Raw genomic sequence first — 16654 nt, forward strand, 5'->3', positions numbered from 1 at the left:
TTTAGCACCTCAAACGAGATGGAAGGGAAAAAATAAACGGTGCAGGTTTGTGGCCTTTCATTTCCTTCCAATAATTCTTGGATCCAGATAAAACTGGAAACAGCTGTCGTAGGTGCGCTTGCTCTTCATTGGCGTGTAACAGACAAATTAATGGCGTGATGCACACGCTGTGATGGAAACCATTTTGCCATGAAAGTGCGAGTTGTTTTGCCCAGTGCCACTGACTTCTTCTGAAAACCTCTTGATGGAGTCAAAGGGATAAGTTAAACAATGTGTAGGCATGCCGGTAAACTTGGAAAGTGGACGTCCCTATTGATAGTAAATTAACCATGGCGGTAATTGTTCAATCACACAGACCAAAGGGGGCTTTGAAGACGTGATGTGGGTAGGCCATTTTGAAGCACAGACTTTGCTGCTGGTGTTTTGTTAAAGAGAAGGACATGAAGATGAATCCACGGCATAAGGATCCTCAATGAGGGGGTGAGACATGCCCACACTGGTGGGTCAGTGGAATCTGTCATTCAGAAATAACAGGCATTCATTGAGATACCTGGGCTGGTTGTCTCAGACTACATTAATGCAGCTTTTTCATTTAAAATGTAACACAATAACCAAGGCTAGGGGTCAAAGTACTTTAAAGTTTGATCAAAAATTGCCTTCTTTTGTGAAAGAAGGACATACTGAAAATCATGTTTCCTTCATGTGTTTGGGCAACAAAATATATAAACAATTGGAGTTGTGACAAGACTCATGCACAGAAATCAAACCCAAGACATTGTGAAATCATTATATATGTGCCTTTGTCTTCTGAACACCTCACTGCCTCCAAATCCCCTTTAATGAATATGTATTCACACATCCATTCCTATAATTAACTTGTTCATATGTAAACCCAATCATATCCTACCCATCATGCCTCATGCCCCTCTCTGCTGCCTGTCTGATGTGTTAATTGCACCTGTATGGTGTCCTGTAACTAGCCGAGAGCTCTGTTTATGGTTATCTATCAACTTACAACACAAGTCTTAGCAGCCTGGGCTCTTGGTCAGGCGCCAGCATCCTATTGGCTGGGCAGCAGTGAGGCGGAACAGAGATGAATGACAGCTAACGAGGAAGTGTTGGGAGGGAGAGGGGGGGCCGGCGTGTTGCTGAATAGTCTGACGGACCACTGACAAGTTAACAACCTCTGCCTTTATTCATCATACCAGGCTGGATGCCCTGAAATGCAGCTGCTGAGAGCCAAACGCTCATTTGGTCATGCTGAACATTTTGCTTCGTGGTTACAAAATATCTTCATAGTACATAGTTATTGAGGGTAAACATGGGCAGTAACTAAGTATATTTACTGTACTTACTATTTAAGTACAGTTTTAAGGTATTTATACTTAACTTAAGAATTTCTACTTGAGGGAAATATTCCACTTTCTTCTTTACTACATGTATTTCACATCTTTACTAGTTAGTCTTCAGATTAAGATTTTACATGAAAAGCAAATGCTGATCTTGTAAAATACAAAATTTTCTTGCGTGCCTCTACGGAAAACTGTGAACATACTGATTTATTGATTGACTGGGGGCCGCTTTTAACAACAGCAAAACTTTCAAAACCTCCATTCATGAACTGTCACACAACTCCTGCAGTTTAATCCAAGTCTAAGGTCGTAGCAAAATGCATGTGTTCAGAAAGTACTGAGCATACGACTGGATTGACTTTCTGTACGTTCCAATGCCCATACTTCTATACTATATAGTATGCCAGACAAAGATTTAGTATGTCCTCATTCATAGTATGTCAAATGCAGTATGCCAAAAATACCAGGAAGTTCTACTACATCCAGTTGTATTCTGCACTATGCATGCCAGCATGCTTTTGATTCATCACATTGACTGAGCCACCAAGATGACCACTTGCTGACAGCTGACGGCTCTCAGAGGCTGCAATGACGGCTGACAGAGAATTCAAGTACATGATGACCAGTCTGATAGTAAAAATAGGAATATTAATTATTTAAATGCACAAAATAATCATAAAGGTTACCACCATGTTAGAATCTACCTTGTATGCAGTTATAACGTCAAAGTTAAAACTACATACATTGCAAAGTAACAACAACAACTTCCATCTCTGGCGCACTTGGTGTACAGTGTTTTGTTTTATCGCCAACCTAACAAATATATGAGAAAGAGGGTCAAAGTTCAGGGCGTAATGTTATGAGACAGTAGTATGTCTCGACTGTGCGTACTGCATGCAACAGTACGTACTTTTTAAGGACAGCTGCAGTACATACTAAAAGTAAAAAGGAAAAGTATGAGATTTGGAACGCACCTTTTGATTATACTGCAGGAGTTGTGTGACAGTTTTTAAAGGGATGTGTCGGGTGTTGATAAACATGTTCCCCAATCAATCAATAAATCAATATGTTCACTGTTTTCCAGGGTGGTATGCTGAGAAAAACAAAGTTTACTTCAAGGAGTCAAGGCAACACAGCATGACTAACTGATACACAAATAGTCATCTGTGGTTCCCAGTGTTTTTTGGCTCATCGCCTCTTATAAAAAAAAAGCATCGTCTAGTCGGGATCCCTTGTTAAGTTTTAGACGTCTACAAGATTTAGCAGTTCTAAAAAGGATTTTCCCTCAAAACTTCTCAGATGGGTTCATTTAAATGAGTTTAAGAGGACCAAAAATATCAAATTGTCTAATATTTCACAAAGAAATGGCAAAGAATGGTAAAAGGGCAAAATATGACTATATTTCCTTCCATATTATCATGTTATGACCCCATAGGTTTAGCTTGTGACCATTTGGAGAGGGTCTGACCTATAGGTTGGGAACTGTTGCACTAATTTACCAAACTGTTCATAAAGTAGCTAGCAGTTAAAATTAGCTCCAGCTCGACTTACTAAAACTGTAAAAGTCTTCACATTTTTACAGATAACTTTTGATGCCTAGAGTATATTTTGCAGATAATACTTTTTACATAGCATTTTAAATATAGGACTTTTACTTCAATTGAGTATTTTTACTTTTTTATATTGGTTGTACTTTAACTTAAGTAAACAATCTAAATACTTCTTCCAGCACTGATGATGGGAATACTGTTTCAAAGTGCAGGTACATGGTTGTCAGTGGGTCTTCCTGCCCATGTGAAAGTGGACAGTGAATGAGCAGCGAGCAGGAATGTGACCGGCAGAGGCTTCTCGGTGTCTCTCTCACCTACAGGAGGGGCCCCGATGTGCCGCTACCTGCCCATGCACATCTGTCTGCTCTCCGTCTTCCTCTCAATGGCACCCTCGCCTTAGATCATCTCCTCTTCCTCCACGCTTGAGTTGCACTTGGCTTGCGTGGAAAAAATGTGGACCGTCTCTCGCCTCTCTTCTCTCTGGCACTTTGATGTCTCAAGTGTGATTGCTCTTGGATTGTGGCCGCTTTCCCTTGAAGGTTTTGACATGAAAAGCAGACTGGGCTCTCAGGTTTATCCCATGGCCAGTGATCCAGGACTAAAACAATCAGCCTGCTCACTGCGGGATACTATTACCAGGGAGAGTGAGGCACCAAGCATAGGGGCTTCCTCAGCCATGAAATACACTTTTCTTCCAAGTTACAAACACATTTTAGGTGTGTTGATTGAATTATACTGACCCACGCTCCCATTAATAGATATTAAAGTTTTTGCAGACGGTTGACACTAACATACAAGCAGCCAGAGAATATATTCCAGTGTTTGCACAGAGGTGGACGACTGAAATGATTCAACATTTGTAATGAATTAAAAAGAAATGAGGCCAGTAATTGCAGTTAAGATTGACCCAATCTGATAAGTATGATAATGTGACATGTCATTAACAGCAGAGGCATAAGTGACAACCCTTAAGCTTCACTTAGACTTTCATTAAATATTGATCTTATCTGTGCTCATTGCTGTTCCAGCCTGCAAATTACACCAGATAGATATATTCCCATGACAGTGGAGCTGACGATAATCATCCATCTTCGCATGACATTTGGCAGAACTCTTGCGTTATGAGCTGAAGTGCCATTGTAGTGGATGGGAAAGAATAATATAATGTGCAGTGTTCATGATCTCCATTATGTTAGATCGTATCTTATCACACTAAGGGCAGAGTGTGAGAGTTAATCCACTTCAGCCATGTCTGTCAAGGAAAAAAAGGGGGTAAATAGCCTGCATCATTTAATTCGGATTTCAACTCATTGAAAGTGCTTTTCTGCAATAAATTCCAGATGATAGATCATTTAATGGGAGGCTTCAAGTTTCCAGAGCACACTTGGGAAAGTTCCATATTGGACCATGACTGTCTTCCAAACTGGTTGCAATGCTACACATCTTAAACTCAGGTTTACTATAAGAAAAGAAAAACTTTCTCTTTTCAGAAAACAAATGTGAAAACAGTTTTCTGTTGTCAAACTCTGCACATTTGTCATTCTGCACAGTGAAAGCCAGGCATCCAAGTAAAGCAACGATAAGCAAAATGTATTTTTTATTGCAGGGGGACTTTAAAAGAATACATTACCTACAAAATCCTTTGTATAGTAGTTATTAACCCTTTGTCCTGTAATACTCGTAAAGAAAACTTAGGTTTTCTAGCTGGCCTGAGGTGAATCCAAAAACAGAAAATTCTCAATGAACTGTCAATAAAGGGGGCCACATTTAACAACAGCAAAACTATAGCAAAGTTTACAAACTCTCACACAACTTGTGCAGTATAATCCAAGTCTCATGTATCCAGTCGTATGCTCAGGAGTCCCCAAAAACATGCATTTTACCTAAAACCATAGACTGTATTAAATAACTTACATAGCTAACATGACAACTCGCACTAGCCTTGAGTTTGGTATTTAAGCTGTCATCATTTTGTTTTTTTGGAGCCAAAAGTGACAATATTTGGAGGAGAGGGTGGAGCTGTGGAGAAGCAAGGAGTGGATCAGACTGCCAGTCACCTTGCAGAAAGCCTGTCACTCAAAGTGGCCACAGCCCAAGCCTTCATGAAATGTAAACGGATGAGTTATACAAAATACACCCCCTCGCACAGTTGTCATAAATGAAGAAATTAGCTATAGAGACCAAAACCGTTTTTTGTACCAAGCTGTAAACATGTTTATTTCTGCTGTGGAGTTGGGCATTTTAACATTTGGATCAATGGTTGACTCGCTTCTCGAGCCAGCCTCAAGTGGCCACTCAAAGAATTGCAGTTTTTGACACTTTCCTGTTGGCTTTATTTGGGAGCCCTGGAGGTTTCCGCTTGGCTAACACTTTACTATTAAACACACTTCCACATAAACAGTCTCATATCCATATAAGCATCGTGCCTGGGCAAGTGCATGCATTTTAAGTCAGCTCAGTGGAATGTACAAGCAGAATTCAAATGCAAATGTGCTCTCCTGGATGTGCTACTCGTGTGCAGAGGCATTTTAAATAGGAAGGTTGTATTGACAATGCATATGATTGGGAAGTATTGGGCGAATGACTGGATAAATTAGACTGAAATTATACTGGACTAGTTGTTTCAAAGTTTGCAATAAGATGTTTTAAAATAGTTTTACTGTTGTTAAACGTAGACCACCTTTCACTCCAATTCAGTTTTTTCATTCACCTTGGAGGCATGCAAGAAAAAAAAGTTTTCTTGATGAATTCAACATAACACAGGGTGGGTATTTGACATACAAATGATGATTTTGTGGGGGAAGTAGGCTATTCCTTTGAGGTTTTTCAAATTTGAGAATCACGATGTTACCTGTGATCCAAAAAGACACATTTGGGGGGATTTCAGACGTCCTTTTCCCTCTACTTTGCAATGAATGAATGCAAGTTCCAACAAGTCCATCTCAAACTAAAGCCATCTGAAGGGCATCCCTTTGGTGACTTGCTAAACCCTCAGATAATGCACATTCTGTCTGTGCAGCTGAGGGTCTGCTAATGATACGATGATTGCCATTTTAGCTGTGGATCACCAGTGTTGCCTTGTCATCTAGGGAGCTTGAGATACCTGAGAGACCAATAAGGCCTGGCATTAGCCATTACTATTGTTGTCTTAATGCCTCCTTCAATTATCCACAAGCAGCTCTTTTGAGCAGCTACTGTCAGAACCTCCCCCACCGGTTTTTCACCAATTTTGTCCCTGATTATCCGGATCAATGGGCATTAAAAGACCCAGGCACAGACAAACACAGTAGTTTGGGGGGGTTGGGAGAAGGGGGTCTACTTTCAGACAGATTAGAAATCCCTGTAACTACCTGTGTGCCAGGGACAAACGGAGATGGCTATTCAGTCGTCAGTCCCACCACACACAGTGTTTATTTAGCCGCAGCTCAAACTAGACACGTTTAATCTATTTTGCTTTTCCCTGCAGAACTTGCAAACCCAAGAAATGATTTCTTTCAATCTCTGTCTGTCTGTTTCCGCCATCACACACGTGCATACACAAAAACAGACTGAAGTGCTAAAAGTTTTTTTTAATCAGCTGGTTATGTCACCCATCATTGACGGTGGTCCTCCCTGACTACACCTACATTAAATAATTAATGTAAAGCCTAAATTATTTACATTATATAGATGATAGGTAGATAGGTAATAATATAGATGAGATGTGGCTACCTTATGCAAAGATGCTATTGCTAAAAATGTTTTATTAGTCAAGTTTCACTGGAGAGTTCAAGTGTCCAGTGATGTTCTTAATGCCAGTAAAGTGATTTTTTCACAATTTCAAGAAACAAATTATGGGTGAAATTGTAAAACTTTGTAATTCTTCTGAAATAAAACCATGTAAATTCAACTATCGTCTTTCAGTCTCAACATGAGCTTCAAAGAAATCCAAATCAGTCAAACCCTAATACTGACCTCTTTACCGCCTCCCCTAAGGCATTAATTTAGTGTTTAAACAGGTGCAGATGAAAGGGCCACAGGTGAGGTAGTTGCAGCTCTCGCTGCTCGCAGAGGAATGACCACCCTGTGACTCACCTCAGCTCTGACCAGCTGCCTGCTGCAGAGGTCCCGTGCTGATCAAAGCTGCCTCAGCTCGCCAGTTCAGCGGTGACAACACTGACAGCGAAATGTTTTCACCGCCGTCTGAGCTGATGAGCAGTTTTGCAAGATGTGTTGTTAGGTGATATGTATCTTCGGATTAATTGACACACCTGTGTTTAATTCACATAGACAGTGCTGGCGATCATCTCATCAGAGATCCATCAACACTAAGCTACAGCTGCCTTGCTCATAGAAAAAAAAGTGTTAATAATCTTCCTGTCTTGGCTGTTAATGTGTTGATGTGAATGCTTTGATCTGAGATGGAAAAATCCAGTAAGTGTTCGGTAACACTTTGACTTCTGTCTTTTATACTTTACAACGATGGTAAGAATACATCACCGCTAATTATTGCAGTATATCAGTTATTAAAAACACAGGATAGAACATGAATACTAAGCACTTGCATCTGACAGTGAATGTTTTGACAAATTATCTGGTGACGCTGCCAAACTCACTAGGTAGCATGCAAGCAAGTTTTAAAAAGTGGCATTCAAAGTAGATTTCGTGCCAAAATTTGCAACAAATCAATACGTTTTAGTTGTTTAACTTTAAGTCTGTGCTGAAGTGTGCAATAAGGGTAGCTGGAAGTTTGTGGCCTTCAGCATTACATTCGAGTCACAGTGCTAAAATTCAGGTTTTCTGAAAGCTAAATGCCAGTCTTAAAAACCCAGAAGTTCATTTAACAAGATATTTGACTATATTAGATCATGTGGATAAAAAAATAAATAAATCACCCAGTGCATAGTGAAAGACTTTCAATCCAGGACACAGATTTTTTTTTTTCTCAGCCAGATGGTTAGGACAGTCTTTCAGAACAGTGTTAAGTCTTGTTAAATGACCTTGGGTTTTCCAAACATCGGCAGTATTTAGAGAAGCTGATGCACTGTGTGACTTGAATATAATCCTAATGCTAATACATGAGAAGCACAAACTGGTGTTAGCACTTGGGCAACGTCCTTGCATTATTTTGTTTTACAGAATTTGCTCTTGTCCTTTTAATGAAACATTTATTAAACAGCCACTGTACAGTCACAGATTTAGGATAGAAAGTATTTTGCATTTTAAATGGAATGCTCTTTTAAAGTTTGGTTAAAAAAGCTTCTAACATTTGCCAATGTTACAGGTGTCACATTTTCATTATACCTGCTTTACCTTGTGTTAAGGGAACCTATTATGCTTTTCCTTACTTTCTGTCATGATTATATAGTGTTACAGTGTCAGATGTTTATATTAAACATGGCCAAAGTTGTATGTTGTACGTATGTAAAAGTAATCCCTGTGAGCAAACACCTCAGGCTTCAAACTATTCGAAATACTCTGTTTCCAACATTTCTGCTTTAGCTATAAGAGGACGTCAGCTCGTGAAGGTTTTTACGTATATAGTGATCTGCTCCAGGCACGCTACTGCTAGTGCTACATAATGTAGTCTACACTGCTACATGTAGCTACAAGCTAACGGTAGGGTAACCAGTAAACTTGTTGTTAATGTCTGCCCGATTTTTGGATCATATTTCAGCTAGAACATGTCCGGGCCTAAAGAGACAGGCGCTAAAATGGATTGTCTCAGAATGAGGGTTGACTGGTGTTGCAGTATAGACAATATATGAGGGTTTTTCCTGCATAGAGAATTATGAGGCAACCACCTCCATCAAATTTTGTCCAGCCTCAGCTTTTTAAAAAAAAATCTTATGTGTGTCTTCAGGGAAAACACTTTTCTAACAAGCCTTACACTTGTTGGAGTTCTGTCATTTGTAGCTGCAATTGCAACATAACGCTGACGTGTTGGCGCTTTATCTTAATCAGCAATGCACCAGAAAAGGTGCTGCCAAAAGTGTCAAAGAGAAAGAAAGACATTAATTTTTGGCTTGACCGCAGCAAAGTGGGCACCTGCCCTATTAATGCAAAACAAAGTCGATGAGGTCATTATTAGTCTTCTGGTCCCTGCTGTTTGGTGTTTTAATATTGGCCTAGTTTGCCAGCTGGCACTTAGAAACACGGTTGCAAATGGCAGTCAGGGTTTGTAAATGGCAGCGTTTGTGAACGCAACTCTGTGCAGTTCATAAAGTTGGAAAGATATCTACAGACTTTATCTTCCTGGCTCAATAACTCATAAGTAAAATGTTGTTTAAACACAAATGACACTTTGACATAAAGTGAACAACGAGCTACAACCTAACTTCCACCAGAACAAGCCGTTGTCTGAGCTGGACAAATAATGTTGCTCTCAATGTGCAGCTTGCTGTGAGACGAGTGTGCAGGGACTCTACAATGTGCAACACCAAAAAAAGATGTTCCTTGTAAAAAAGTGTTCTCTGGAGCCATGGTACACATGCACGTGTATGCACATGACCAGGACAGTAGCACCTATGCCTCATTTTGAACCAAGAAAAGCCCTGTGTATGAGAAAAATAAGTGTTTTTGAACACTTAAGCGTGTAAACATGTTCAGGTACAAGCCTTAAATACAAGTATGAACCTGAAAATGAGCTTAATAATTCCCCTTTAATATTTCATTAGTGGATTTCTACTGTCATGCAAAGAAGGGATTTGTGTGTGTGCGCTGCCTCTACTCGTTGACAGACATGATAATTTTGCACAGCCTGTCACAACTTTAGAAAAAACAATAAAATTAAATCAACAATGGAGTAAACACAAAGTTACTAGGAGGGATTTCAAAACATTCAGCAAATGACCTTTCAGGTTTGTCTCATTGTTGTCAGGAGGAGTGTGTTTATCCTGGAACCTGCTGTTCAGGGTCTGCCGCTTGTGTGCTTGTTTTCATCCCACAGGAGTGAACAACCTGTGTTTTCATTACGTGTCCTTTGCAATAATTTGTTCTTATTATATTTGACAACTGTTAAACCGGTCAGATAGGAGTTGTGCAAATCTTTAAGGCGAACGTGCCTATATGAGCACACACACATGTTCATCTTCGCAAGTGACTTTCCACACACTGAGCTCCTGTCCATCTCACTGATTGAAATTTCAGAAGCCAAAGATGTTGCAACTTGTCCCAGGTAGGCAGTGAGAGGAAAAGTCAGGGGACATATATCCTATCACTAAAATGTAAGGAACAGATTGTGGTTTGGAAAGCAATGACGAATACCGCAAACACTGACGGAGTAATACTGATAATCCACTGAGAGATGAATCACAGGTTGGATTTTCACCTCCGTCCTATAAACCAAGCCCTGCTGTCTGTTTGGAGGTCATGTGACTGGGAAAGGTGGGGGAGAGGATTTGGAGGAGAAGCACAGAAAGCTAAGGTGAGACCACCTCCGCTACTCAAGCGTTACCTTTACTCCTCAGGCAACACCTTATACCTGCGCTGAGCCCCTCAGACACACACAGCAGCTTTAACAACCAACTGGACAGACACATCTAGTGGACAACCATAACTTTTCTTGTTTTTCTGGATGTTGGGATGCATTTCACCATTTTATCAGCATCCCTGTAGGAGTCAACTTGGCCCTTTGCAGTGGACTGACGCTTAGTATTGGACTCTTAACAGCATGGACATGTTTGGCCCAGGGCAGCTGGTATCCACTCTCTTGCCTGCAGTTTTCCATTCACCTGCAGCTCACTTTTTCCCTGCCTTCCCAACCAGACTGGGTTCTCAACCTCAGATTCTGATCCCAGGGCCCTTTATCAGCTATGAATCCTTGAGGAATTATCTGCAGCCAGAGCCACGCAAGGAAGCTTTTCTCCTGGCCACACAGGCAGTGGGGATGGCGCCGCTCACAGAGGGCATAGGTGAGTTCAAACTGCAGCTGCTGTGGCCAAAAAAGGGCTGTTAACACTGGACTGGTGCAGATAGTGCACAGCCAAACTGGCACAGTTTGACCACAGTCTCTAAGACAGTCAGTGTGCACCATCTGATCACAATGTAAATGTTTACAAAAGATTGGCTAACAGCTTGTAACTAACAATCAATTATCAAGCAGTGTTAAAGTGGAGCTAATGATCGCTGTGCTAATTATCCAATCTAGAGCCATTAGTTCCTTGTCACCCGTTGGCGATTGTGTAATTGGTGCTCGCGCTGTGCTTTCCAGATGAACAGAGGCCAGTGAAGCAGCGTCGTGCACGGGCCAACTACAGCAGCTGGCAGCTGGAGGAACTGGAGAAGGCCTTCGAGACCACCCACTACCCAGACATCTTCATGAGGGAGGCCCTGGCCCTCAGACTGGACCTCATCGAGGCCAGAGTACAGGTAATTGGAACTCTGAACTCCTCCTGGAAATGTTCACCTTATACTCGTTCAGCTGATATTAATTTTCATGTACAGTGCGTAAATGCCTTACCGACTCTGTTGCAGATCCATCAGTCCCACGTGTGTCGAGTGATAACATTTAAATCCACACACATTTCTTAATTCAAGATTTCAGGAAGATGCATAATGTTGCAGCAAAGAAAAGATGTCTGGGAAATTATTTTTTCTGTCATTAATGCAACATAGCTTTAAAGGATCGGTTCACCTTTTTGAGATATACTCACATTCCAATATGTACATTGACACAGTCATTTACTTTCAGTACTTCTGCTTGTCTACCGGCCATAAGGAGATTCCTTACTAACACAGCTACACTGTTAGAGATAGGGGTTAAAAAATTTCAGCACTTTCTGTGCAAAAGTGCACAGTTGGAGATAGTCGAATGAAGCGGATATCTTCTAAAAGTTGTCTTTAAAATAAATAAATAGATTTTTTTTGTATTACAAGATTGGAATTGTGTCAGACAGGGATTTTAGATAGGAGATATCTCATTTCAGAGATGGGAGGAATGATTACGGCAGCCTGTAACTCTTTTACTGAACATACAGTCGTGTCAGTTGACTTAACATATCAACCATATCAACCATATCAACCATATCCTCAAATTCAACTCTCAAAGTACTCAAACAGTGTGAATACAGGTTATGCTGCATTCACATGCTCCTCAGATGGTCCCATATCCTGAGTTGGGAAGTCATTTTTCTGACTTTGGCGTGTTCAAGAGCTTTAAAGTTGGAATTTTGAAACAACACGGACGCTACTAACAAGATGTGCTGTTTTATATTGCTCAGAGCTTTAAAACAACACACTGATAGCTGTTTCTTCATATGTATAATCCCTGAAACTACTAAAATACTGCTTTACCTGATTTGTTCTCAGGGATAGAGCTAAAAAATAACTTTTCTAACTAATCTAGGTCACTCTGCAACTAATGTTAACATACTGCATACCGCATTACAAATTACATTTGAGCTAAAAATTGATGTGCAATAAGGGAATTATTTAATAGTTTCTGAGCATCAACCAAACATATACTTTCGTCCATCATGTTTCTGCACGTTACGTCAAAGTCGGTGAGTCATGTACCAAAACTTTGACTGACTTACTGAGTTGCTGTTACACTGTTAACAAAAAAAAAAAAAAAGAAGTTTATTCATGCTTCCTCGTCATTTCTATTTACTTTTCCTTCATTTGTTTTCAGGTGTGGTTCCAAAACCGCCGTGCCAAGATGAGACGACAGCTGAAACTCCAGGGTCAGCTCGCAGGGCCTTATGTAAAAAGAGACAATGATGAAACATCTGAGAAAACGAGCAGGAATTTAAAACAGCAGACAGAAAGTTGTGACGGCGAGCACTGGGAAAGACGACAGGAAGGAGAGAACTATCCATGGACAAAAGCTGCAAGTGCTGTGCTGAGCGTACGTATGCAGCCTGTGACCCAGAGGTCGGGGAAGTGGGAGAGGCCGGAGGGGCCAAGCTCAGAGGAGCTCCGTTCCTGCAGCATCGCCAAGCTAAGGGCCAAAGCCAGAGAACACGAGGCCGAGATCCACAGCACAGTAAACATGTCAGGAGGCGACACACAGTCACAAACACAGGAAGATGATGCCATGCACAATGATTCATAGTTTTCCTTTTTCCTTTTGTAAAGATAATAAAACAGCTTAGACACCATGAACACGCAAGAAAATATTTTTTAAACCTATTTGGGATGAGGCACTTTATTATTTAGCCTTCATTGATTAAAGATTTATTGCAGTATAAAACACTATTGTAATCTTCTATGTGATTTTCTATCAAATTATAAACAAGTATTTATCTTGCCGCACTATTTTCAGTCTTATATTCATGGTACATTTCAGTTAACGTCTGTGTTGACATTTTGTGGACATTTTTATTTAAATAGCGCTTTTAAAGTTCCTTTAAAGTTTGGGTGGTTAACACGTATACAAGTGTAAAACTGTAAAAACTCTGTACCCTGCCATTTTTCATTCCTTTAACAAGTGACTGATTGTCTCACACGCATGTGCTGTTTATGTTTGTCTATATTCTGAATGCCGTTCTCAACAAGTCGTGACTGTGACTGAAAGGCACACACTGTATACAGGTCAGTCATCAGCAGATAACAGTGACAAATGTTGCCGTCTTATCATATCAGCCTATCGGGGCACGGCTGAAATCGGATACAGTCAGATCATTTCTAAATGATTTCACTAATGACGAACTCATCCCTGACCTCTCGGGCTACTTCCAGAGACAGACAGGATGTCTGCGTGCAGCCACACGTCCTCACAGGAAACAATGGAAATAACTGAAAAATGAAATCATGACGAGTGAGTCTGTATATATGATACACGTCTGTTTTTCTTAAAACTGTATGCATCAGGGACATAATATACTGACTTCTTCTGTCTTCAAAGATAGTGAGGCACATTCCATAAAGAGCTGTTGATCAAAAGAGAAGAAAAGTTGAGACTCATGGAAAATGATAATACCAGGATGAAATAATAGTTCATAAAATAAATTATGAAGTCACAAAATGTGACATAATGATCCTTGATCTGCTTGTGACCAATCTAACTTTGTTGTTCTGCTAAGTTCAGGTTGTGACGGCATCTCAACTGTCTTTAAACTGCAGACAAAATTAATCTGAGTGATATGAGGGTGAATTATTAGTGAGTCTCATGTGTTACATTTATTAAACAAACACAGCAGTATGTCTGAAAACATCTTATAATTCCATGTGTGTGTCTTCAACTATGGCACACAGTATTTTTCATCGTACTGTCAAAACAGAACATGAGAAGATACTGGGTTAAAACATCAAATGAACTAATAAATTATCAAGTTAATTTAAGCAAGTAATAAATAATAATAGTATTGGATGACTCAAGTAATGGATGGTAACACTGCATTTTATCATAACTTTGACTGTTTATAACAGTGTTGGAGTACTGGAGATTGGTCTTGGTCTCGAGACCGGTCTCAACACCAGTTTTTGAAGATCTCATCTTGAACGTATTTTTACTCTGTCTCAGACAAAGAGGACTCTGGATTTTATTTAAAGACTGGTCAAGACCACAACTACCAGGACATCATTAAGTTTCCTGTGCAAAACTGAGCGTTGAATAAAAATGGTGGAGTTGATTTCAGCTCCTTAGTGTTTGTATTTGTTTGCTCATAGAAACAAAGAAAAAAATCACACATGTAAAATTCACCTCTGCAATTCCTTTTGATTATTTTCTTGAGACATTTCTTACAGTACACTTATACACACAAACATATATAGAGTGTGGCTATAAGAGGTGAAGAGGAATCTTCATTTGTTTTCTATGGGTATTTTTATGGTAATGTGGATCTTTCAGATAATTTTGAAGAGTGACTTTAGTTTGCATGTTCCGCATTTTATCGCAAGTGTGTCGTGCAATGTCGAACTCGCACTGCCGTGGTCTTGGTCTTGACTTCAACCCCTCAAAGTCTTGGTCTTGTCTCGGTCTTGATACACTCTGGTCTCATGGTCATGACTTGGTCAGGTTAGGTGGTCTTTTCTACTACACTGATTGCACACACTGTATAGTTTATGTGCTGGCGTAATTCTAGTTGAAGTTAAGGTTTTACTCCATATGTCTATATGGAAATGATATTGCCTGTTTGCATGCATTGTTAATGCATTTGACCACAGGTTTAGAGTGGTGAGACAGTCCTCTAACAGTGCAGTGTAACGCTGCCCCCTTCTGGGCATGAAGATGTCCTCAGACAGGATCGATTAGACTCATATTTCAGACAAGGCAACATACATTGTACAATATGTGTTCTTCAAATCCAGCTGATGTGTACATTTCTTTTTTGCACTGCAGTCACACACATCTTATTTGATGTGTGGACCATAGTGAAACTTCCAAAGGTGTGTTACTCTGCTTAATCTTTTTGGAGACCCTGTTGTCGTGACAAATAATAAACAATTTATATCTTGCAGTGAATGAGGTCAGTGAAGGTCACATTTCAACAACTCAAGTTCACCTCTGGTCTCACTCACTGATGAGGTCACTGGGTCAAATCTGAAACTTCTTTTCTAAATGGATCAGGGCAGCATGCTGGAAGATTAGAGTTGTTTTGTTTCCTCATTAGGTGGAATAGGTGGAAGGACTCCTCCAACTTTCCCACAGATTTCTCCAAAAAACTTTCCGACTATAATTCTTCATAATCAGTTTACTTTATGAAAGTTGCAGAGAAATCAACTTACACTTTTTCCCTAAAACATGGTGGGACACCATAATATGGGCTAATTAGGGCGGAATCCTTATATGACAATAGTTGGCCTCAATTAGTCCCCAATTAGGCCCCACACAAAGATGACGGAAGTAAAAAAATGTATGTCATAGATTCTGTTCTTGGTTCTCATACCGCACACTAACCTCGATATGCTGGCTGAGATAACAAGTCTGGTGTTTAATTACTTCAGAAATCCTACAGCATCTTCCTCCTTTATCAGGACCCCTAAAAGATGAATTTAGGAAGCATTAAATAAAAAAAAGATTGTAAATGTAAATATAATGGAATATTATGGAAATAATAGCTAAAATAAGATTCCAATAGACCTTTTACATGCAATACAAAAGCAGAGCAACACCCTTTGTCACAGGACAATATAGTGGCTCTTTAGCAGGGGCCTAACTAATGGGGGGTCAGAGGAGACATGGCCCCTGCACTTTTCAGAAAGTAGAAAGCAGTACTGGACCCATCCACTTTTAAAATGTTGTAAATTACATACAGAATGAATATAAAGTATGGAAATAAAGTATAAAAGAGACTAAAAATGGCAATATAAAAAATGCCTTTTATTCCTCAGTTTACACATTTTGCTTTATTGCACCACTTTTATTGTCTTTGTGCAGCAATTCTTAATGGCTGGAACTGTGCCAGCATATCATCATATTTTATTTTAAGTAAAAGTAACTTTTTAAAAAGGTGTCTGTGTGACATTTCTGCCCATTAAACCTTTGTATTTAAAGATCCAGTGTGTAAGAGTTAGGTGCATCTATTGGCAGAAATGGTTTATAAACTACATATCTATATTTTCATCAGTTTATAATTACCTGAAAGTAAGAATCATTAAATTTTCATTACCTTAAAATGAGCCATTTATACAGGTCTCTATGGAGTCCACCATGTTGTTCTACAGTAGCCCAGAACGGACAAACCAAACACTGAATCTAAACAGGGCCATTAGCGTTTTTGCATTGGCCATCGCAACACATTCTCACTCTGACCTTGTCACATATCAACGTTTGGTCATGGACCGTCCGCGTCCAGAATGTCCAGACGTGAAAGGTTATCTGGGTACGTT

General features: G+C 39.9%; 1 protein-coding gene across 1 annotated transcript; it reads left to right on the plus strand.

Annotated features, from left to right (window-relative positions):
- Positions 1–10333: 10333 nt before the first annotated feature.
- Positions 10334–14472, plus strand: LOC117268909 (visual system homeobox 2). Its single transcript, XM_033645662.2, has 3 exons — positions 10334–10794; positions 11094–11251; positions 12513–14472. The coding sequence occupies exons 1-3, from the start codon at positions 10554–10556 to the stop codon at positions 12933–12935; spliced, it is 822 nt and encodes a 273-aa protein (XP_033501553.1). The 5' UTR covers positions 10334–10553; the 3' UTR covers positions 12936–14472.
- Positions 14473–16654: the final 2182 nt, after the last annotated feature.

This window comes from Epinephelus lanceolatus, chromosome 18 (genome assembly GCF_041903045.1).
Source record: "Epinephelus lanceolatus isolate andai-2023 chromosome 18, ASM4190304v1, whole genome shotgun sequence".
NCBI classification, from domain to species: domain Eukaryota; kingdom Metazoa; phylum Chordata; class Actinopteri; order Perciformes; family Serranidae; genus Epinephelus; species Epinephelus lanceolatus.

Bases quoted from the DNA above. Each gene is read 5' to 3' on its own strand.
- LOC117268909 (XM_033645662.2), top strand. From the start codon at position 10,554: ATGGACATGTTTGGCCCAGGGCAGCTGGTATCCACTCTCTTGCCTGCA. The intron at 10,795-11,093 runs GTGAGTTCAAAC...TGTGCTTTCCAG, and splicing joins GCCGCTCACAGAGGGCATAG to ATGAACAGAGGCCAGTGAAG. The intron at 11,252-12,512 runs GTAATTGGAACT...ATTTGTTTTCAG, and splicing joins TCATCGAGGCCAGAGTACAG to GTGTGGTTCCAAAACCGCCG.